The sequence below is a fragment of the Garra rufa genome, chromosome 6 (assembly GCF_049309525.1).
Source record: "Garra rufa chromosome 6, GarRuf1.0, whole genome shotgun sequence".
Taxonomy (NCBI): Eukaryota; Metazoa; Chordata; class Actinopteri; order Cypriniformes; family Cyprinidae; genus Garra; species Garra rufa.
In genome coordinates this window covers 24818653-24841502 of record NC_133366.1, presented here as the reverse complement: position 1 = coordinate 24841502, position 22850 = coordinate 24818653, and the positions used below count along the sequence as shown (strand labels likewise).

General features: G+C 35.5%; 2 protein-coding genes and 1 non-coding gene across 4 annotated transcripts in view; 1 reads left to right on the top strand and 2 right to left on the bottom strand.

The window, feature by feature from the left end:
• Positions 1 to 796: 796 nt before the first annotated feature.
• Positions 797 to 17831, bottom strand: cd99 (CD99 molecule). Of its 2 annotated transcripts, XM_073842248.1 has the most exons (16): positions 17737 to 17829; positions 17545 to 17609; positions 15028 to 15069; positions 14807 to 14857; positions 14669 to 14698; positions 14278 to 14319; positions 13816 to 13854; positions 13488 to 13505; positions 13320 to 13352; positions 12323 to 12370; positions 10327 to 10407; positions 10086 to 10124; positions 9945 to 9968; positions 4414 to 4521; positions 3784 to 3834; positions 797 to 1675 (listed from the first exon to the last, which is right to left on the bottom strand). In XM_073842248.1, the coding sequence occupies exons 2-16, from the start codon at positions 17603 to 17605 to the stop codon at positions 1647 to 1649; spliced, it is 696 nt and encodes a 231-aa protein (XP_073698349.1). In that variant the 5' UTR covers positions 17606 to 17609; positions 17737 to 17829; the 3' UTR covers positions 797 to 1646. The 2 variants fall into 2 exon arrangements, with proteins under 2 accessions (XP_073698349.1, XP_073698351.1); XM_073842250.1 differs by lacking the exons at positions 797 to 1675; positions 3784 to 3834; positions 4414 to 4521 and adding an exon at positions 5319 to 9034 and having other exon boundaries at positions 17737 to 17831.
• trnar-ucu (transfer RNA arginine (anticodon UCU)) lies at positions 3979 to 4070 on the bottom strand. The gene is given in 2 exon segments: positions 3979 to 4014; positions 4034 to 4070. It is a non-coding gene; the product is annotated as a tRNA-Arg (tRNA).
• A 971-nt stretch (positions 17832 to 18802) lies between the features above and the next one.
• Positions 18803 to 22850, top strand: part of dhrsx (dehydrogenase/reductase (SDR family) X-linked) — an 83504-nt gene continuing 79456 nt past the window's right edge. The window contains exon 1 of the mRNA XM_073842735.1: positions 18803 to 19129. The gene's annotated coding sequence lies outside the window, so the exon portion shown is untranslated. The remainder of the gene's footprint in view (positions 19130 to 22850) is intronic.

The window sequence follows — 22850 nt, the reverse complement described above, 5'->3', positions numbered from 1 at the left end:
CTGCAATACATCTATTGGACGTTTCCTATCAGATGTCAAATAGATGTCTATTAGATATCTTTAAGATGTTTATGAATTAGAATGTATGTAAAACTGACATCTTACAGACATCTGCCACTGCCAGCAGATAGCACACATACATTTGCAAGATGTCCGTTAAAGATCACTTGATCTGAAAAGCATCTGCTGTGTACAAACATCTGACAGACGTCTGTAAGATGTTAGTTTTACATGCATTCTAAATCATAAACATCTTAAAGACATCTAATAGGCGTCTATTTGACATCTGATAGGAAACATCCTATAGATGTATTGCTGATGAGCAAACACTAAAAAATACGTTTTGCAGATGTAAATGGACATCAAATAGATGTCTCTGTGATGTACCTGTGCTAACATGGACAGTTCTAAACAGTTACATAAAAGCTAATTGTTAAGTAATAGTTCCCAAAAAAAGGGTGTGTAACTATAGAAAAATGGTGTTCGGTGGTGACATTCTTTGAATTTACACACAAATGTTTCATTTTTCTGAACACATTTACTTTAAAATGATAGGGTCTACCACCTATCTACTCACCATGTTGTTATGACAGAGTGACAAATAATTTTTTTCTGATCATAAATGTAGGGGTGTAGCTAAAATCAGTCTCAGCCAATGGACTAAAACATACACTGTTTTAGTAGTGACATGAAAATGTAATGTGTCATATAAATGTTTTTTGAACTGAACTAAAACAGTACGCACCAATTTTGTAAAATGGCCCATATATAACAAAGGAAAGAAAGACAAAAAAGATAAAAGGTAGTTGACACTTTATTATACACACAATAAATCAATTTCTATGGATCGTGGTTCAAGGGGTGCATTACTGACACATTCAATGCAAGTTGCCTTGTGCGTATTGTCAGATTATAAATTCAACTCTTCAGCAGTATTTACAGTAATAATTAAAGGGCCATTTTACTGTCAAATTATTCCATTCTATTTTAAATTTACATATATATAAAAAAAATGTAAATGACACAGAAGTCAGTTGGCATCCCATAATTTTAAACTATTTCAGTTGACATTTTGCCACCAGAATCAACTCTTTGATTCTCATCAGCATACATTATCAGCAATCATCCTCTTCCATTATCATAGTCTTCTGTTTGATTGGAAAAGGCAGTCTCTAATTCAGATTATGAGTAAGGCAAGAATGAACAAAAGCATAACAGCATGATGAAATCGCCTGTATATAGACAGCTTGCGCTTTACAATAGCAAGTCCCTTATGAAACTTGCTGTACTTCTACAAAAATAGTAACAATTTGTCATGTTAAAGTGCAATATCTTACATTGGCACTATGTGAAATACTAAAAGAACACTATAAGCAATTTAGTGACATTCTACTCTACCTCCTCTAAAGATCAACAATTAGTTACCAAAAAAAAAACAGAGAAAAGAAAAATACATTCTTAAAATAATGAGTCAATACAACTTAGATAATCCAAAAAAAGAAAATAAAACTAACACTTACACTAAGATTTTTAAAACAGTCTAAAACCAGCCTCTCATGTAACCGATGTTTCCCATAGGGTTAGGCACTCCATAACTGTACATACTCAGTGTGCATATATTCTTTCAGCGTGTAGATCCAACGCAGTTACGATGAACGGAGCAGGTTGCTGAAAACTTTGGGAGAGAATAGACTTCATTAAAAGACATAAAAATCTCACAGGTGTTTAGAGTTATGCATGTTATGATAAAAAAGATTGAATACAAAAACAAATGTGACTCTGGACTACAAAACCAGTTGTAAGTAGCATGGCTGTATTTGTAGCATGGGTCAAAATTATAGATTTTTATTTTATGCCAAAAAAAAAAAAAATGTTCCATGAAGATATTTAGTAAATTCTCTACCTTAAATATATCAAAACTTAATTTTTAATTAGTAACACAGGACTAATTGTGCACTTGACCACTGTGCGCAACCATGAAAAAAAAAAAATTGTGTTTGCGCTGAGGGGAGCTTCAAAAGGTTTCTGTGTGTTTTTGCAAAGTTGAGCAAATGTATCACAGACATATCTCACAAATCCTTTCACAAACAAAGAGTAGAGAAAGTGTAAATAAGAGATTCATTGTGAGGCGTAGAGAGTAGGGTTGCATCGATCCGATACTCTGGATCGGTATCGACGCCGATCCAAGCTTTTTGAATGGATCGGATATCGGTGATGCGTGACCGATCCAGATTCGATACCGTTACCAGAGTTTGATTAAATAAATAGCAAGAAATAATAGTCTACTGTAAAAACTATAATACAAGAACACAATTATTTTAAAACATTGCTTTAAAGGAACACTCCACTTTTTTTGGAAATAGGCTCATTCTCCAACTCCCCCCGAGTTAATAAGTTGAGTTTTACCGTTTTGAAATCCATTCAGCCGTTCTCCTGTTCTGGCGATATCACTTTTAGCATAGCTTAGCATAGATCATTGAATCCTATTAGACCAATAGCATCGCGTTCAAAAATGACCAACGAGTTTCCGTATTTGTTGTATTTAAAACTTGACTCTTCTGTGGTTATATCGTGTACTAAGACCGGTGGAAATGCAAAGCTGTGAGTTCCCAGCTAGTTTAGCATTTGCACATGTGCTGCGTGGTATTACTGCTCCTGCTTCAGCCTTATTATGGCAGCAAACTTCCTTGACTATTACGCCGAAATAGGAGTGTAGTTCCTAATCTTATCAGCCTAGAAACTTGAAGCTTTGCATTTCCACCGGTCTTAGTACACGATATAACTACAGAAGAGTCAAGTTTTAAATAGGACAAATATGGAAACTCGTTGGTCATTTTTGAATAGGATTCAATGATCTATGCTAAGCTATGCTAAAAGTGATATCGCCAGAACAGGAGAACGGCTGAATGGATTTCAAAATGGTAAAACTCAACTTATTAACTCGGGGGGAGTTGGAGAATGAGCCCATTTCCAAAAAAAGGAGTGTTCCTTTAAAATAATATAAAACACAAAATTGACATAAAACATCATTAAATCACTTTCAGTCAAATATTTCCTCGTAATGGGAAGGCTAATTTTTTATATCAGATTTTTTGATTATTGCTTAGAAGTTGCTCCTGAAATTTTGACTTAGGAGCACAAGTAATATTTTAAAGGTGATTTTCTTAATGTATACATTTTTTTTTAACCTCAGATCCCAGATTTTCAAATAGTTGCATCTTGACCAAATATTGCCTTATCCTAACAATCAATCATCAATGGAAAGCTTATTTATTCAACTTTCAGAAGATGTACACTGCCCTCCAAAAGTTTGGAAACGCCCTAGAAAAGTGGGGTTTGACAATATTTGCATGAATCCTTTTTAATTTGTGATAATTTAGCACTGATGAAGGGACAGCACAAACTACGAAAACATTTTAGTACATAAACAGTTTACACACAGAAAAAAAAAAAAAACACATTTTCATCAAAAACTCCACCATTAGCAGCTATTACAGCTCTGCATAATCTGGGCATCCAAGCTGTCAGTTTATTCAAACATTGACTTGATATATTACTCCAAGCCTCCTGAAGGATTGCCCAAAGATGATTCACACTATGCTGAAATCGTCCAAAACCTCACTTTGCCAGGGGTTTTGGAGGACAGTATATAAATCTCACTTTCAAAAAACTGACCATTATAACTGGTTTTGTGGTTCAGGTTCACAAATAACAGTTACATAAGGTCAGCATTGCATTCTTAAATTGTACATAAAAAAAATAAATCTAAATTCAAAAGCTTACTTTGAGGGTCAGATCGAGTACCATGGTTTTTGCCACTCTCAGGATCCTGCCCTGTAAGAAAAAGTACTTTTTAGCTTTTCCCATGTATTCATTTTGTTAAAGCCATTTTCATAAACTCTGCTACTCCAGTTCTATGTTAACATATCTTACACATAGACAACACCATACTTGTTTTAAACACCTTCTTAAAAAACTCGACTCTGGTGGGACTCGAACCCACAACCTTTGAATCACTTCTCCAAGTGTAGCTTAGAAGTCCAATGCGCTATCCATTGCGCCACAGAGCCACCTGTTGAGAACCCGAGGGCTTTTGTAATACAAGCAAAGCAGTTAAGCCGCCTGCCACGTCATGCGCCCAACCCCCGCTTCCTCTACAAGAGCTGCTGCTTTAGTCGAGCTACTTTAAAACAAACCATGTACTTGGGCTTCCACAAGTGTTTATTTACAGCTGTAGAACGAATTACTAAAAGCTGTAAGAGTAAAAACAAGTTTGAGAAGACTTAAGACTAAAGTTGTGTTTCTTTTTGTAATCAGAACTGCTAAAAAAAAAAAAAATCAAAACCAAGGTAGTGCTTGGTTACAGTATATAAGGATTCTGATTCTTTCACTGAAGCAAAGTACCGAACTCACCTCCTTGTATTTTGAAACAGAGTTTCTTTTTCTGGTACGCAAAGTAACTTGAGGCGGCACCGAGGATAGCAACACCTACAGAACTGATGATGGCAGCCATGGCTCCGCCTGCAGGATAAATTTAAGGAGACAAAACACACAAGAAAAGAAAAAGAGCAAGGGCTAGTTTCAAAATTCTTTTAAAGTGTGTAATTACCATCTTAACCAGTCTAATTAGAGCTTGATGACAAAATGATAGTAACAGGAATTTAACAAGAGGGCAAGCAAATCCGTATTAGTTTTTGCCACAAGGGGGTGCAACAGGAGTTGCCTATTCTCCACAGAAAACTTGGCAAATGTTACTGTACATATTGTTCAACTAAACCTGTTTTCAATTGTGCAGAAACACCAACTAGTACAGTTCACAGCGTGTATAGACTTAGTCAGGGTTTTGTCTCATTCAAAATCATCCAGTCACTAAATGAAATGATTTAAATTCTACTACAGATCAGAAATTCCTTCTAAAAGTGAGTCACTTTTACATTTAAAGCGACTAAAAGTGAGTCAAACAGTACTTATTCGACACTAAAGAGTTGCTGTGATACCAGTGTAAATATGCTGGGCGTTGTCTGCTAAAGCCATTTGTGTACGCAATCTGAACGCAGCCGGTCACTTCAGACTACTTATCTAAACTAATAACTTGCAAAATAATTTCACATCTGAAGCTATGTGGTTTCATCTCCCTCACTGTAGGTGTCTAGATTAAGAGTCAGCCGCTAATTAGCTAGCAGGCCTGTGTTCTTCACACATGCTCAATACATTCTCGTTGTGCCATTGTTGATGGTGTTTACAGTGAGAAATGCTGACAATTAAAAGAACGAGTCAAAGCCGTTGGGGTGTGACTATGACACCAATCAAACAGAGGGAATTCTCACAGTTGACTTTATTAAAAAGAATCACAGATACAAATAGGCTGCCATGTTTTAGGAAATCAAAGGGTGAGAGAGAAATTAGCCACTTTTGTTCAAAGTATCTGTTCACCATATAAAACGCAAGTCTGAATAAAAACTCGAATCAAGACATTAAAACAAACAAAGATACTAATGTTAAAAAGTCTTTCATCAGAAACAAACCGTGATAGTGAAATATGCAAAGGATCAACAACTGTATATGCAAAGTACCATGTGCTTCCAATAGGATGAATGCATCCAACAACAAATTTTTTTTGCGACCAATCTTTTTACACTAAAGACAACTGAGGGACTCATATGCAACTGGTACAGAAGGTTCAAATGCTCACTGAGAGGAAACAAATATGTGACCCTGGACCACAAAACCAGTCTTAAGTCGCTGGGGTATATTTGTAGCAATAGCCAAAAATACATTGCATGGGTCAAATTTTTAGATTTTTCTTTTATGCCAAAAATCATTAAGAAATTAAGTAAAGTTCATGTTCCATGAAGATTTTTTGTAAAATTCCTACTGTAAACATATCAAAATGTAATTTTTGATTTGTAATATGCATTAAGAACCTAATTTGGACAACTTTAAAGGTGATTTTCTCAGTCTTTTTGATTTTTTTGCATCCTCAGATTTCTGATTTCAAATAGATGTATCTCAGCCAAATATTGTCCTATCCTAACAAACCATACATCAATAGAAAGCTTATTTATTGAGCTTTCATATGATGTATAAATCTCAGTTTTGTCAAATTTAACCTTATGACTGGTTTTGTGGTCCAGGGTCACATATGTATTAAGAGCCAGGGGTGTAAACTTTTGAGCAGAATGAAGATGTGTACATTTTTCTATTTTTGCCTAAATATCACATTGTTGTCATTTAGAACTGCCCTTCAGAAGCTACGTATATGTTTTCCAGAAGACAAAAAAAAAAAAAAGGTAAATTTACCATGATCTTTAACTTCAAAAGGTTTTCACCCCCGGTTCTTAATGCATCATGTTTTCTTCTGAAGCATCAGTAAGCGTTTGAACCATCTGTTAACGTTCCAAAATGGGTTTTCCCAGCAAAGCCATACAGTACAACCACCATATTGGATATAATAAATCTTTTGTGCAATAGAGAACAGTTTATGACTATTGACACCAATAATTAGAATTTATTTTAAGATCCTGTGTGTAACAAATCGGCCTCTTTAAAACATCAAAAGTGCAGTTCCTCTACTCTCTTTTGAGATTCGGGATGGCGTAATCCCTGTATGCGCTAAGCTTTAAGTTTCGACCCACACACAGACAAACATTTGCCAGCTTCAATCCTCTGGTACATTTGCAAGGTCAAGCAAGTCTAAAACCAAGAGAATTGCTCTACAAATGTTTCAACCGCTCACATTCGTTCTCAGGAAAATGGGAAATAAAATGGCAGCCATAAACAGAGGAAAAAGGAAGCGCAGTAATGGAATGCTTAACATGGCCTTAGGGGTTGATTCACTGTTTCGTAAAACCGGCGGAGAAGAGAAACTCCTCATTTGAAACATGCCATGCAAAACCAGTCAATCTGTTACGTATACTGGCAAAAATTCAGAGTGTGTTTTAAGCATCCACTTTTGTGTAAACACAAGGAGAAAAAAAAAGACCAGAAGACATCAAGGATATCCTGATGAAAACAAAGAAGGGCACTACACATCCCGTGTTATCTAAAATATGCCATGATCTTTATTTCACATCCTGAATCATTATTTATTTGTATACTTTTTAGACGATGTACAAACTAGTGGCTCCCACCCACTGCTTTATTATATACAAATATATAATTTATAGTTGGTAAGTTGGTAAGATTTTTTCTCAATGTTTTCTCTTTTATGCTTACCAACTGCTTACAGACTTTAAATTTGTTTGCTCCCAAATACAGTATAAATAGTATGTATTAAAAAATATTACAATTTAAAATCATTTATCTTTATATATTTAAAATATATTTTAAAATATTATTTATTTGCGTGATTGCAAAGCTAAATTCTCAGCAACCATTACTCCAGTCTTCAGTGTCATATTCCTTTAGAAAACTTCCAAATATATACTCATTTGAAGCTTGAAAGACATTTATCAATATCATTATTTCAATATTACAAATATATTTCGTGGAAACGTTTTTTAGGAATCTTTGATGCAGCTGAGGTCAAAAGTTTACATACACCTTGCAGAATCTGCAAAATGATATATTTAACCAAAATAAGAGGGATCATACAAAATTCATGTTATTTATTTTTATTTAGTACTGACCTGAACATGAAGTGATAGTCGTTCATGAGTCTCTTGTTTGTCATAAACCGTTAAACTGCCCGCCATTTTTTTTTTCAGAAAAATCTTTCAGGTCCCACAAAATCTTCAGTTTTTAGCCTTTTTTGTGTATTTGAACCCTTACCAACAATGACTATAATTTAGAGATCCATATTTTCACACTGAAGACAACTGAGGGACTCGTATGCAACTGGTACAGAAGGTTCAAACGCTCACTGATGCTCCAAAAGGAAAAAAAAAAACAATGCATTAAGAGCCAGGGGTGTAAACTTTTGAACAGAAAGAAGATTCTCATTTTACCTAAATATCGTATTTTTTTCATTTAGAACTGCCATTCAGAAGCTACAGAAGATACTTACATCTTTTCCAGAAGACAAAAAAAAAAAAAAGTAAATTTACCCTCATCTACAACTTCAAAAGGTTTTCACGCCCCAGCTCTTAATGGATTGTGCTTTCTTCTGAAGCATTCTGAGCGTTTGAACCATCTCTGTACGAGTCCCTCGGTTGTCCTCAGTTTGAAAAGATGGATCTCAAAATCATGCATTCACAGTTGGAAAGGGTTCAAATACACAAATGCTAAAAAAACAAAAAACAAAGAATTTGTGGGACCTAAAGGATTTTTCTGAAGAACAGCGGGCAGTTTAACTTTTCGGGACAACAAGGGACTCATGAACAACTATTACTAAACAAAAACAAAAACGAACAGTTGTGAATCATTAAGGTAAAGGTATTAAGAATCAAGTGTACGTAAACTTTTAAAAGGGGTTATTTTTATAAATTCAACTATTATTTTCTCTTGTGAACTATATGTAAATGTCTTATGTAAAATATATTCAGGTCAGTACAAAAAAAACAACAACATGCATGTTGCACTAATTAGTCACTGTAATTTTTGAGCAATTTAATTGATGAATAAACATAGTAATTTTCTTTTAAATATGCTTTTAAAAATCTTACCAACCCCAAACCATTCTAAGAGTAGGTGTATAGGCTTATAATAACCCTTTCCAACACACAAAGAAACCAGAATAACCAGTCAATTATACAATGAAAATAATTCCTCACTGCCTCACTTCTAAAATCAGTATAATTAATCACTGAATCATTACCAAATATGCATTTCATCCTCAAAAAACCAAGAACACCAGAAGTCCCAGCCTAGTATAACTTTCAAACCATGTAAACAATTTTTAAAACCCGACAAGCGAAGGTGGTTACTATCCAGGACATTTAGAGCTCTGTTTTTTCCTCTGTTATGTTCAGAAGTTGCTGTAACTGCTCTAGCAGGGGCTGAACTACTTGATTAAACTGGGAAATCCAAACACTGAGGCCGTCTGGTATATTATCGACTAGCATCTTGATAATCTGGAGCCACTGCTGGTTTAGATCTGCAACGACAGGTAATCGAAGCAGAGATTTAGGGCACAGCCACTAAAATGAACAATCAAAACAATCATCTTCAGATATACTAAAGGTAGAGCACACGACCATTCACCAACCATTCACTACTCCGACATAGAAGAAAACATCTGCTAGTGAAAAAAACCTCAACATGTACTGCCCACAATAATTGTTTCTGTCTGTTGCACCGCCCTGTCCTTATATAAGAACTGTGTGACAGTTAGTCATCAGACTCGCACAGTTTTCATGGTCTTGCGCTGTAGGTCAAAATATTTTAGCTTTGTGGTCACACTCGTGAACTGTCTCATACTTGATTTAAAAAAAGAACCTGAAAGAGAGGGCATGCCAACTCCACTGGGAAAGACAACATTAGAAGCAATCCGAGCTTAAGAAAAGACAAACAGCTAGAAGTGAGGAACAGAAAGCAAGAGCGAGCTAAAGCTAAGACACCTCCCGAAGACACTCATTTACATATATTTCAGTGGACTCCTTAGGTAAACTCCATAACAACCCTCACTTTGTGGCCGACAGTTTTTCCAAAACAATTACTGATGGAGTAAAAACCCTAAAGTTTCAAATTCCAAACCCATGAGTTCATCTTCAAAACACAAATTAAGATATTTTTGATACCTTTTACCCAGAAAGGTACCAAAACCATTAACAAAACAGTCCATGTGACATCAGTGGTTCAACCACAATTTTATACAGCTACAAGAATACTTTTTGCACATGAAAAAGCTCTGATATTTCATCAAAATATCTTAATTTGTGTTCCAAAGATGAATAAAGAGAGTTTGGAACGACATAAGGGTGAGTAATTAATGGCAGAATTTTCATTTTTGGGTGAACTATCCCTTAAAGTACAACTTGAATAAAATCAATGAATATAATATTTACCATTAGGTTGTTCAGTGCCACCACCTAATGAGAAAAAACAAACAAATTAAAACAAGAAAATCAAGAAATCTTTCATTTTTTAAAAAAATAAAACGTAAACCAGAGAGCACATATTTGTCAAAAGTGTAAGGAAGTAAATACCGCTTTGATCATGATCATGAAAATCTCCTCCTCCTTGTGCTTCAACAAAAAACAAAAAACACAGTCAAATTCATTTGCAAGCACAGATGTACATTAGAAAGCACACTTAATAACAGATGCTTTTAAGTTTGGGTATGTGATTGCATTTGGGTCTTGCAATTGGCTAAGACATGAAACTTGGCTATATGTGAGTTACAGAAACAAAAGAAACCCCAAAACTAAGAACAATAATGATGCAAACCTCCACCTCGGCCTCCATCTGGTTTGTATTCACCCCCCTCATTCACACCAAAAAGGTCACTGTCATCAAAACTTCCACCGCCTTAATGAAAAATGCAAAGTTTTATGAGAATAGCAGAGTAATATAGAGTCAAATTGTGTTCAGTGATCATTCTTCAACTTTTAGCCCCTCAGACTTTTAAAATACTGTAAGAAACACCATTTCTATCCTTCACAATTTTGTCCCTGATGGATTTCACTGAAGTTGAAAATGACTGATAAAAGGTGCACACAATCCATGACTTTTGTCAATAGAGACCATAAAATCATCTTTAATTTGTGGGTTTTAGCATGAATGTTTAAATTCATCTGTAAGCTACAGTACTGTGATCCTAAGTGACAACAATTGGCCTTTATAAGGATATCCAATCAAAAGTTAAATATTTTCTTGTTACCAATCAAAAATCGTGCACTTTAGCTTCTCATCAGAACTTCTGTCCAATTAAATGCCCTCTAAAATGTGAAGTACCATGTTCTTGTTTAAAAACAGTCACTTGTTCTTTTAAATTGAACAACGCGAATATGCTTTCCATTGGAGAAACAAACATCTCAAATTATTAGAAGAGGATACAACACCAGTATCATTACCAACATAAATTACATGGTTTTCAAACTAAACATCATAATTATTACTAAACACGACTGCAGTTTACGGTTTCATATTACATTTTAAAGGGGGTCATCGGATGCAAAATTCATTTTTACATGTTGTTTGAACATAAATGTGTGTTGGCAGTGTGTGTACACTACAACCCTATAGTAATAAAAATTACCCATTGTTTGTTTTTGTTTTTATAAATATCTATAAACTATAACCACTTTTTCAAATCAAGCCATTCTCAGATTCTAGGCTGGGAGACATCAAACAGACCAAGGCTCCCACGATAACTGATTGACACAGCCGTCTTTTCATTAGACCCGCTCTGAGTGAGCTGTAAAATGTCCGCCATTTTTTCGACGCCAGAGTAGGGAAAGACAAGAAGCATTTTATGTCTCCTAATCATTTGAGGTGTTTTGTTGTTGGATGTAATAATGAACAAAGCAGACGTCATTTACTCCCGACAGTTGAGCCGTTGAAGACGCAGAGGATTACTTTTATTATTTTTGAAGGGAATGCACCCCCTAATCTGCCTAAATGCAGTCGCATGAATCATTCGTGATTCAGCCTCATCTACAGAAGTAGTAAGTATAAGGGTTTTTACGAATCTTTGCAAATCGCCTTTCCGAATAATGTGCTAGACAGCAAGTTCCAAGTTCTGCTAAATGAGGCTAAAGTTTACAGTTTCTCAATTTGTCTGTTAAATGTACAAGACTGTAGGGTGTCCCATTCATTATTTTAGCTTCAGCAGGGTGCTCGTGAGTGCCCCCTTTGCGGCCGTTATGCGCCCTTGATCCGCACTTCTCGGGTGAAGGCAGCGAGGGTTTAGGGTGCCATTTGGGACAGGGCCTTAGAGAACCGCTTGACACCCCACAGAAGAGAGAGGCAGAGTGAACTGTAGCTCATTAGCATTTAAAAGGACATGCACCGAAACGGCTCGATGTGCACAGAGCTGTTTTTGGCAAAGTAAAAAAGGTGTTGTTTTACACTACCATTGAGAAATTTTAACCAAAGTATGTTAAAGCCTTTTCATTATGACCCTAAAGAATCATATCAACTTGTGGAAAATTGCCATCCGATGACCCCTTTAGGAGAAAATCTGTTTAACTTAATATAACATAACTGTGGCTATCACAAGCTATCATGTGTGACTTTGACTGTTTTTTTCTTTTTTTAAAGGGACAAACTCTTTGATAGTATATGCCTAGACTTCATGTGTAAATCTGAAATGCATCAACACCTTGAGGCCATGCATTATTATTAAAAAATAGACAATAAGCACTCCAGTTTTTTCTCAATTAAATATACGAAAAGAGCCCAAAAATTACACCATTACAAGACTTTAAAAAAAGAAACATACCAGTTCCTCTCTCTTTGGGTGGGACCACAGGTTTTTTGGGCTCAGTATCTGTAGAGAAAGGAACATAAGAACTTATGGCATGATCTGGCAACGCCTGAAATTGGTTTAAACAAGACCTTCACAACAAGCAGAACAGAAAAACTAAAAACACTGGCAATAACCATAAATAGCAGCACAAGATCTATTATAGGGGTCACAAACTGAGAAACCACATTTCCCTTGATCTTTTGACATATAAGAGGTCATTGTACTATAAAAACATCCTGTAAGTTTCAGAACTCAAATCTTTCTTGATAGTGTAAATGGCTTATATTCAAGCCAGCCTGCAAAAAGACTGGTTGTGGAATGTGGCTCTTTATGACCTACCGGTAATAGTGTGGCTAAACACAGCCGCCACAGAAAAATTAACGGCCGTTTCCACATCACTGTCTGTTTAGCCCCACCCACCAAGTGTATGTAGGTAAATGAAGAGAGGGGTAAATGGTCTACGCAGAAACCAAAAGAAGCCTCCAAAGACAATACGACTCTGTTCAGTGCCAAGTTGTGGAAAAATGGTCTTTGCATTGCCTTCTTTCTGATCCCAACATTAGGAAAGAGTGAATGAAATTTGAGTTCCAGACAACATCAGTAGAACTCATTTGTCAACTTCATTTACAGTCAATTTGTTTACAAACAAGGCACAATTCAATGCAGGATATTCAGAAAGATTAAAACTCAAAGACGATGCTGTGCTGAATGAAACACCTTGCATTAGCGTTAACTAGGTTTTTTTTTAATAACTCGATGAAAAAGTGATATAATACAATATCAATTATTTTAAGGGATTGCCCTTTAAAATATTCACTTTTTGTTCCACAGAAAACACTCATGGCCATGGTTTGGAATGACATGAGAGTCATCATGAGTAAATATTGACGGGAAAAACTATATTTTTGGTTGACAAGAAAGGAAGGGAAGAAGGAAACAAAACTAAAATGGTAACAAAACTCATTTTTACCTGGACCAAATGCGTCAGACAGATCGAACTCATCTGAGAATGAAAACACCATGTTAATTTTTGCAATGGTAATTTGATTACTGTACAAAAAGTAATAAAAAGTAAAATCCGGTTTGAAGTAGAAACAGATTAGACCCACAATGACGTGTATGCATATGTATATTTTACCTCCAGTTGGTTTTTTATCTGTAAATACAATAAAAACGTACATTAATTTTAATAAAACAATAAAACACTGGTTTACAAACAAGACAAAAAGCATAAATAAGTTAGCTTGAATTAGCTCAAAAACCTACAAGTTCTAATCAGTTAAACAAACTGGCAGCAGTTTATTTTACAGTGTCTATCTTGTTACATGTACTTACAACTAACCCATGTTACTAATTAATATTACTTGAATATATGATTAAAAAAAGCAAGGACACCTTAAAATAAAAGTGTAAGCCACCAACTTTATACTGAGGTGTTTATGTAATTATGTATTATGTTTTCTTACCATCTTTTTTAGGAGGGACCACAACAGGTTTATTCGGGTCTGTGTACAATGAACAATGGTCAAAAACTTTTCATTTTGAGTTTACAGTAATTCAAGTTCAATTACTAAACTGAAAACCAAAAGACGGTGAGTGATGATAAATTTTAATTTCACATAAAAGAGGAATTTACTGAACTGCAATTTAAAGAAATTCAACAGCATGCATAGAGGATGCATCCAGCCACTTCAAAAGCACTCAGTGGATTTACTATAGCCAATATTTTCACTGCAAAGAACAAATTTATGCATATCCAAGCAATACAGAGTCACACTCCAAATACAGCTGATATCTAAAATATTCATTACAATAAACAGCCCATAAATGCCTAATGGAATTTGACTAATTAATTGATGAACTAGGTCATTAGCAATCCAAATTGTTAAATTTCATCAAATGGAAAACCAATTAGCCTTTTTTCTTACCTTCTTCTTTTTTAGGAGGGACCACAACAGGTTTTTTCGGATCTGTGCACAATGAACAATGATCAAAAACTTCTCATTTTGAGTTTAGGGTCATTCAAGTTCAATTATTAAACTGAAAACCAAAAGATGGCGAGTAATGATGAATTTTAATTGGTATTAAAGAGCAATTTACTGAACTGCAATTTAAATAAATTCAACAGCACGCAGCCGCAGAATTTAATTAGTCCAGTTTTTTCACAAAACCTTTTTTTTTTTAGCATTAAAAAAAAAAAAAATCAATTCATATATTCAGCAGGCCCTCATTTAAAAATCACAAAATTGTGATAAAAATTTAAGAACAACAATTGATTTAACTCTTTCTGTTAATGTTTCTGAGCCCAAACTGTCTTACCCAAATCGAAGGCATCTGAAAGATCAAACCCTACAAGAGCAAGGCAAAACCATGTTACAGGTCTTATAGGTAACTCAATTAACACAACTAATTAATATGGCAACTAAAATATGTTTGAGCACAATGTTAAAATGTTACCTGAATCTGGGTTTTTGGGTGGTGCTGGTTTCACCGTTGGCTTTGCAGGGGCTTAAAATCATAATACTATTATTAATCATTTGAAACGAAAAGAAGAAAGATATACTAGAACAGTTGACACAGAAACAAGTTTGGGATTAAGGTTTTACACATTTGCTCGCAAATTACTTTATTTAATTATAGAACATTAAATACCAAAACGTAGATCATCCTTTACTTACGCTTAACATCATCATCATCAAAGGCATCAGCGAGGTCAAAATCTGCAAGAAAAGTCATTTTAATCTTTTGTCTCCAGTAGTTTTATGGCCAACCAAGACTCTAAGGCCCGGTTTCATAGACAGGGCTTAGCCTAAACCAGGACTAGGCCATAGTTCAATTAGGACATTTAAGTAATTTTTATAAACCTGCCTTCATAACTGGTGTGCATCTTGAGACAAAACAAAGGCACTGATATATTTAAAGATCAGTCAGTGCAAGTTTCTTTCAGTTGAAAAAGCTCAGACTTTACATTTTAGTCTAGGACTAGACTTACCGGAGGTAAATCTCTTAACTAAATCAAAATTGTGCACGTCTAAAAAAAAACAAAAAAAAAAACAGCATATATACATTTTCAATCTCTGTCCTATAAATACTTGGAATGTGTTTTTTTTGCATAGAGGATGCATCCAGCCACTTCTAAAGCACTTATTGGATTTACTAAGGCCAATATTTCCACTGCAAGCAACAGATTTATGCATATCCAAGCAATGCAGAGTCACACTCCAAAAAACAGCCGATATCTAAAATATTCATTACAATAAACAGCCCATAAATGCCTAATGGAATTTGACTAATTAATTCATGAACTAGGTCATTAGCAATCCAAATTGTTAAATTTGATCAAATGGAAACCAATTAGCCTGATTTGAGCTGAATTATGCAATTTACATGTGGCTCCACAGCACAGTACAAAACCCACATAGAGGATGCAACTCAAGTGAAGCGACTCGAATAGGACAATAATTGTTGAAATCATTTCCAAATATAAAGGCTATTAACATTACAGCTAATTTTGAAATGTTCCAAATTAGTAGCAAGACTACCTCTGCATGAGCTGAAATAAATCTGATAGTTCCTAGAGGGTGAAAGCCTTGACTAGGCAAAATGACTGGAATTTGACAGTTCACTTTCACACAAAAACCCCACCCAGCAATACACTTATGTATCTATTGTCTGTCACATTGGATTAACATTGTGACCAAACCCTTGCAGTGACATACAGCAAAACTCATTTTTACCATAAAAAAAGGAAATGGAAATCTTCTGATGTACACTACACGCAACGCACGTGATGTTAAGCGTGCGACTGTGTGACTGTGCGCCTGCCACACGAAACACCCTGGCAGAGGCCGCATCCTGTGGCTTACGTTGCCAGGGCAATGCACTGTTTTCATTATGGTCTACGCAAAACCCATGGTGATGACTGGTGGTTGAGTCACAGTTGAAACCAGAGCGGTCTTTTCATCTGGGTGCATGTTTATGCAATCGGCTTACATTGCATAAAAAAAATAACATTTGGGAAAAATTAAATTTAAAGTTTGGGAAAAGCAAAGATTCAGGCTTGAGTGACGCACTGCACATTAAACGTAAAACACTCAAATTTAAATTTGGGTGTGTCTCATGACAATATCAGTTCTAGTACATTATGCCTGCCCTCTTTCACCCTCAAAAGCATACGACTTAAAACCAGTTAGCAGAAAATAATCTTAGATCATGCTAAAAAAAAAAAAAAAAAAAATCAATATTCTATTCAGTGCTAAGAAGAGTCGCTGTGGTTTCCTTTGAGACTCAATGCAAGAACACAAAGGAGGAACACAGGAAGTATGGGTCAACGTCACAGGATCAAGTACATTTAGTACACTGTTCAAGGTAACTTGATAGCTGGTAATACCAAGCAAAATTTGATGTTGTTAAAAAATAATTGTGACCTTCAAAGTCTAACTGGAGAATTGAGTTAGCAGAGCTGTTTTCATTTGTTGAACATCATGCCACCCATGCATCTGCTTGCATCATGCATTGTTAATGTAAAATTTACAATATTTAAAGTTAGAACAAAAGCCTAAACAACAGGCAAAGACACAGTGTACTGTTTATGGCTTGTTTTATAAGTATAATTGGGGGAAAAAAACTGCTCTGTGAGTCACAGAGAAAACAATAACTGCCAAATCATGCATATTAACATGGCATCTCTATATTTTAAATTGGGAATAAAGGCAAAGGGAGCTGGGAATACATGGAAAGATCACAATCAGTTTAAGTAGCTCTGGTTTATATGCCATGTCATAACGCTTGGTCTTTAGTCTTGGTTTTTAAACAAATTACCAAAGAGTGTGTTACACAAACAAAAAAGTTGGTGTTATAATTCTCTTGCCATTCTTCCCATGGGTTGGTGAGTCATGCAGCTTGAATGTGGAACGATTTCATTGCGAGGAGTCAAACTAATGTGCTAAGTTTGCTGCTCATTCAAAAGCATTTAACGCACTTTTTCCGTAATACAAAAGGTAGTACTTTTGATTCATCGCTTCAATTACAACTTAGCTTTTATGTCGTATACAAAACACGGTTAGTCGTGGCAGAAAGCGACTCCTGTGTTTTTGCTGCGTTATTTTGGTCGTGATACTTCCCAGTGCTACAAATGTTACAAGCGCTGTTACCAAAACAAAATGTCAACAAACAGTTTAGATAGGAAACCATACCTTGCGCTCTTGTTGCCACAATACTTGCTAGAAGAAGTAAAATCCACGTGTATGAAGTCATTTTGCTGTGAAAATATATATGAGATTAAAACAAACTTCGTGTAATATAAGTAATTCGCAAAGATTTTACGAGCTTAAAACCAGCAACCAAGTTTATCGAAGGTAAAGCTAAGCAAAACTTTAGTTACCCACCCCTCGGAGTGATCCAAGCGTGGCCCAATGCTATTCAACAGCTCAACTGTCTGTATATGATCTAATTAGAATGATGATTCAAAACAGTGTGCAGGAAAAAAGACGCGCCTCGCCACGCCCTACCTGTGCTTTTTTGAGCTTGTGAGTAGTGGAACAGGCTCCGGTTTGTGTGGATAAATTATTAGAAACAATATTTATGTATACATAGTAAATTAATAGTAAATACAATACTTTGAGGTTTGTTAAATAATGGTGACATCGACAGAATCTTTCACATTTTATGAGTTAGACAAACTTGTTTACCTTTAATCGTTTAACAGTGTCATTTTGTTTAATATTACATTTTAAGATTTTTTTTCTTGCTAAAAAAATCACTGAACAGGCGCTTGCCACATTTCTGGATGCGGTTTTAATTTTAATACATTTTTGGCATTCCTTGTGGCATGGCAAATAGCGCCCCCTAGCAGACAGCAAATAGACTGGTTTCGTACGCCATCTAGTGTTAAACCAACGCGTTGCAACAATTAGAAGCGTACAAGCAGGATTCTACAGGATTAATTTAACTATGGTAAACATTTCTGATCTGACTCACTGAGAATCACTATTATGACTTGACTAGCGCAGTTGGGATTAAAGTTATATGAATAAAACACAACCCATAGCCTATTATTGACATCTTTGTCGGATCTGGTAACAATATAATTCAAGGACACTACATTTGTAGGACAAAAACCTTAATACCAAGAGCATCTATTAGGTTTGAATAATAAAAAAAAATAAATAAAATAAATAAATAAAAAAAAACACTTGGTAACGCAACCTTAATATGTAGGCTATTTTTCTTTTTTGAAGATCTTTCACATTTAGCATTGATACTCGTATATTTAACATTAAATTTATTGAATCTATTTTTTGAGCAAGCAGTGTTGGATGATGGGTATCCTGAGGGGACCTCGGAGTATCGTGCCCCCTTGCGCAAATGGTGTGAGAGATCACCAATGGATGAGGCAGCGCTCTTTCGCGTATCATGTTTTTGAAGAGCCCACGCGTTTCACTCTAGGTTCCCCACTCGGCACGCACCAATGCAGATACGGACCGGATCGGACGCTGCTGGCGCCTGAACGTGTATCCATCTTCATTGCGCTCACGGTGTTTGCTTTCTCCAGCTCGCCGGTATCATGCAGTCTTTAATATCCCCAGTCACCAAAGCAATACTGGTTGCACTATTTATTTTTGCGATCCTGCTCATTTTGTACGTGATATTATGGTATATATGTCGAGATGTGGATTGTGATCACGGAATTTGATTGACATTATTGGATGCGTCTTTAAGGACATGCACCGGGTGTCCCAGCTTTGGCACTGATCAACAAGGGAGCAAAGGGTGACTCTGGTAAGTGCCCTGTGAGTAACCTGTTTAACTCTAGGAATGAGAATTTAGAGTGGACAGCACTGATTCGGGGATTTTTTTTATTTAAACATACTGACATTGATTGGGGTGTCCTTTTGCACTAACGTGTTGCGCTTCACTGGCTGTCGGTAACCACTGAAAATAGCTGCTTTCTTTCCACCTGTTAATGTAGACGCAATGCCTATTCAAACCATTTCATATGTCCAATTTTAATCTGTTTTAAATTATTTTGAATTTGAAATCGGGACTCAAAAAGGAAGCAGACAGCATCCTCGTTTAAATTAAATTCACTTTTTGCTGCCATTTATGATAAAAGAATTTGTTTTCACGTTGAGTATATATAGTATAGTATAGTATAGTATATACAAAGTACTGAATCACTGTATGTCATGAATTCAGTTTTTCCCTTTTCAAATAATAGCACAAATAGCTGCGCTATGAGCGAAAATGAACAATAAAAGTTGAGATATGATATCAAGGTCTGTTAGCTGTTTTAAGCATGGAATTTTCTGAGTGCAGTCTGCTTATGGTTTACACTTTATAGATGTCTTTCATTTTGTTGTCAGATAAACTAAAGCGAAAAATACGCCAATAAAACACCATCGCACTGGAAGTTTATGGAAACCTATGGCAAGCCTATTTAACATTTATTGCTTTATATTAAATAGTATGTATTTCTGCAGGTTGTATAGCCTATTTGTATTATCATTAATGAGTAATTCAGTATTAACATTTCAGTAGATAATAGTATCTGTGTTCCAGATTACAGTATTCACTAGTAAGGCTGTTTATTCAATTATTCATTAGTACTTATTCGTTAAATACTAGTACAGTACATACTCCATTGCTCAACAGTTACAGTAGCTATTCCCATTGCTAGTGACAACATATTGAATGCAGTTTTTCCAATATTTTCTTTAGGCTATATTATATTTGATAATATACTGTATCAGCTGCTTACAGAATAGTGTATTTCAGTTGTTGCCGCCATCTTTTCCAGTTTTACTTTAACTATTCATTTTTAGCTAGGCCTACTAGTTCAGGGGTGTCCAATCCTGCAGTCCCACCATTCTGCAGAGTTTAGCTCCAGCCTATCCCACCATACCTACCTGGATGATTTTAGTAATCCTGAAGACAGTGATTACTTTGGTTCAGGTGTGTTCAACTGGGATTGAGCTAAACTGCAACCCCTGCTCCTTCACAGCAGCCCTCCAGGAGCAGGACTGAACACTCAGTCCATTAGTCCATTTCAGTTATATTAGAGCTTATTTATAATTGCATACTAATACTGTATCCGTCACTAATAGGTAATATTTATCTGAATAGATTTTATGTAGGCCTATCTATTCAGAAAAGGCTATTTTGGTTCAGTTATTAGTAAGATTGAATGTACAGTCTTAAAAGGTTCTTTATTGGCATCATTGGTTCCACGAGGAAGCTTGAACACCCATGGAACCTTTCAAATGCAGAAAAGGTACTTTATAGTGAAAAAGGGTTCTTTAGATTTTTAAAATGTTGTTCAAAATGATACTTTTTGAAACTGTTCACTGAAAGGTTCTTTGGGGAACCAAACATGGTTCTTCTATGGCATCCCTGCAAAACACCCCTTTGGAACCTTATTTTTTTAGAGTGTATAATGAAAATATAGAAACGTAGAAATATTTGGGTTTACAAAATTAATTGTAAAACAGCTTGCCATAGAAACAGTGGTTCGCCTGTTGTGCGCTTAGATGTGAGAGCGTTTGGAATTTGCTTCGTTCCTTTAGCCATTCGGTATGGAGAGATTCAAAGAGAACTCAATGCTACAGCTTCATATGTTTATTTGTTCGTTTTGTTTTCATTTACCGATGCATAGCTAATATTCAGCGTAGATCTTCCGTAACCGGCAATGCTTTAATTATCCCTTATATTTCCATTGTTTAGAGTATATATATTTATTTATGTCTTCTTTTGCAAAACGGCTACAATTTCACGCCACGAGCATTGTGACTCACCGATTAAATACTCTGTGCTCTGAACGTGAGAGGAATCTCAAGTGTCAGCACAGTCACCATAGCGCATCATGAGCGCGTCCAACAGCCAAATTGCCCTCGAACCTGGGCCACCAATGCAAGTGAGCTTGAGAAAGAACCGCTAGACCCAGATCAGCGAGACAAGTGAACTGCTGCACCGACAGAACCCAATGAAGCGCTTACATTTCTACCTGAAGGACAAATAGAGGGCAGATAGGTTGTAGTTAACCCAGATTTCACTGTGCTTGTTGAAGATGTCTGATTCCTCACCTGAATACAAAACCATTGGAGTTGAATAAAAAACTCGTAAGGATAATGAAAAATCTGGTGTATAATAATTTTGTTTGTGCAAGAGAGAGATAGTAGAATTAAGTCAAAACTATTAAAAAAAAAGCTTGGCATGTATGGGTCCATGAAGAATCTTTAACATCCTTGGAACATTTCAGTTGCACAAAAGGTTCTAGTATACATAAAAAAAAAATAAAAATAAAAAGATTATAAAAAGGAAAGAAAGAAAGTTTATTTGGGGAACCCTAAATGGGACCCTGGACCACAAAACTAGTCTTAACGGGTATATTTGTAGCAATAGCCAAAAATACATTGTATCGGTTAAAAATGATAGATTTTTATTTTATGCCAAAAACCATTAGAATGTTAAGTAAAGATCATGTTCCATGAAGATATTTTGTAAATGTCCTACTGTAAATATATCAAAACTTAATTTTTGATTAGTAATATGCATTGCTAAGAACTTAATTTGGACAAATTGATATTTAGATTTTTTTTTTTTTCTTTTGCACCCTCAGATTCCCGATTTTCAAATAGTTGTATCTTTGGCAAATAGTGTCCTATCCTAACAACCATACATCAATGGATTTATTCAGCTTTCAGATGATGAAATCTCAGTTTTAAAAAATTGACCCTTGTGACTGGTTTTGTATTAGCTATTGCATTGCTATGAAAACTCCAATTTGAAACCTTTATTTTTAAAAGTGTACATTCATGATACATTATTTTTTACAAAATGACCACAACTCAGTTGATATACCATTCCATGTCCATGGAGACACCCAAACTGCCAGGGGTTATTATATTGAATTCAGATTGAATGTTGCATATGATGTGTAATATGACATCAAACTAAATCAATCAATCAATCAATCAATCAATCAAAATCCTTGAAACACAAATTACCTGAGAATGTAACCTGAGAGGGTTCTGTCCCTTCATTAAAAGTGCAGGTAACCAACATGTAGAATATCTAAATCCATGCACATTGAGCTTCTGTCTTCACCATATGTATGTTTGTCAGTTATTGTTTAGATGTAAATAAAAGTATAAAAGGATAGTTCATCCATAAATGAGAATTCTGTCATTAATTACTCGCCCTCATGTCTTTCTGTAAAACCTTCGTTCATCTTCGGAACACAAATTAAGGTATTTTTGATGAAATCCAAGATCCCTCTGACCCTCCAGACTGCAAGGGTCCTACCACGCTGAAGGCCCAGAAAGGTACCAAGAACATTGACAAACATTGACTTTTTGGATCTTCTATGTTTTTTGGTTACCAGGATTTTCAAAGGAGGGATAGAAATCTCTCAGATTTTATTAAAAATGTACAATGAACAAAAGTCTTATGGGTTTGGATCACTTTAGGGTGAGTAAATGATGACTTATTTTTCCCCCATGCT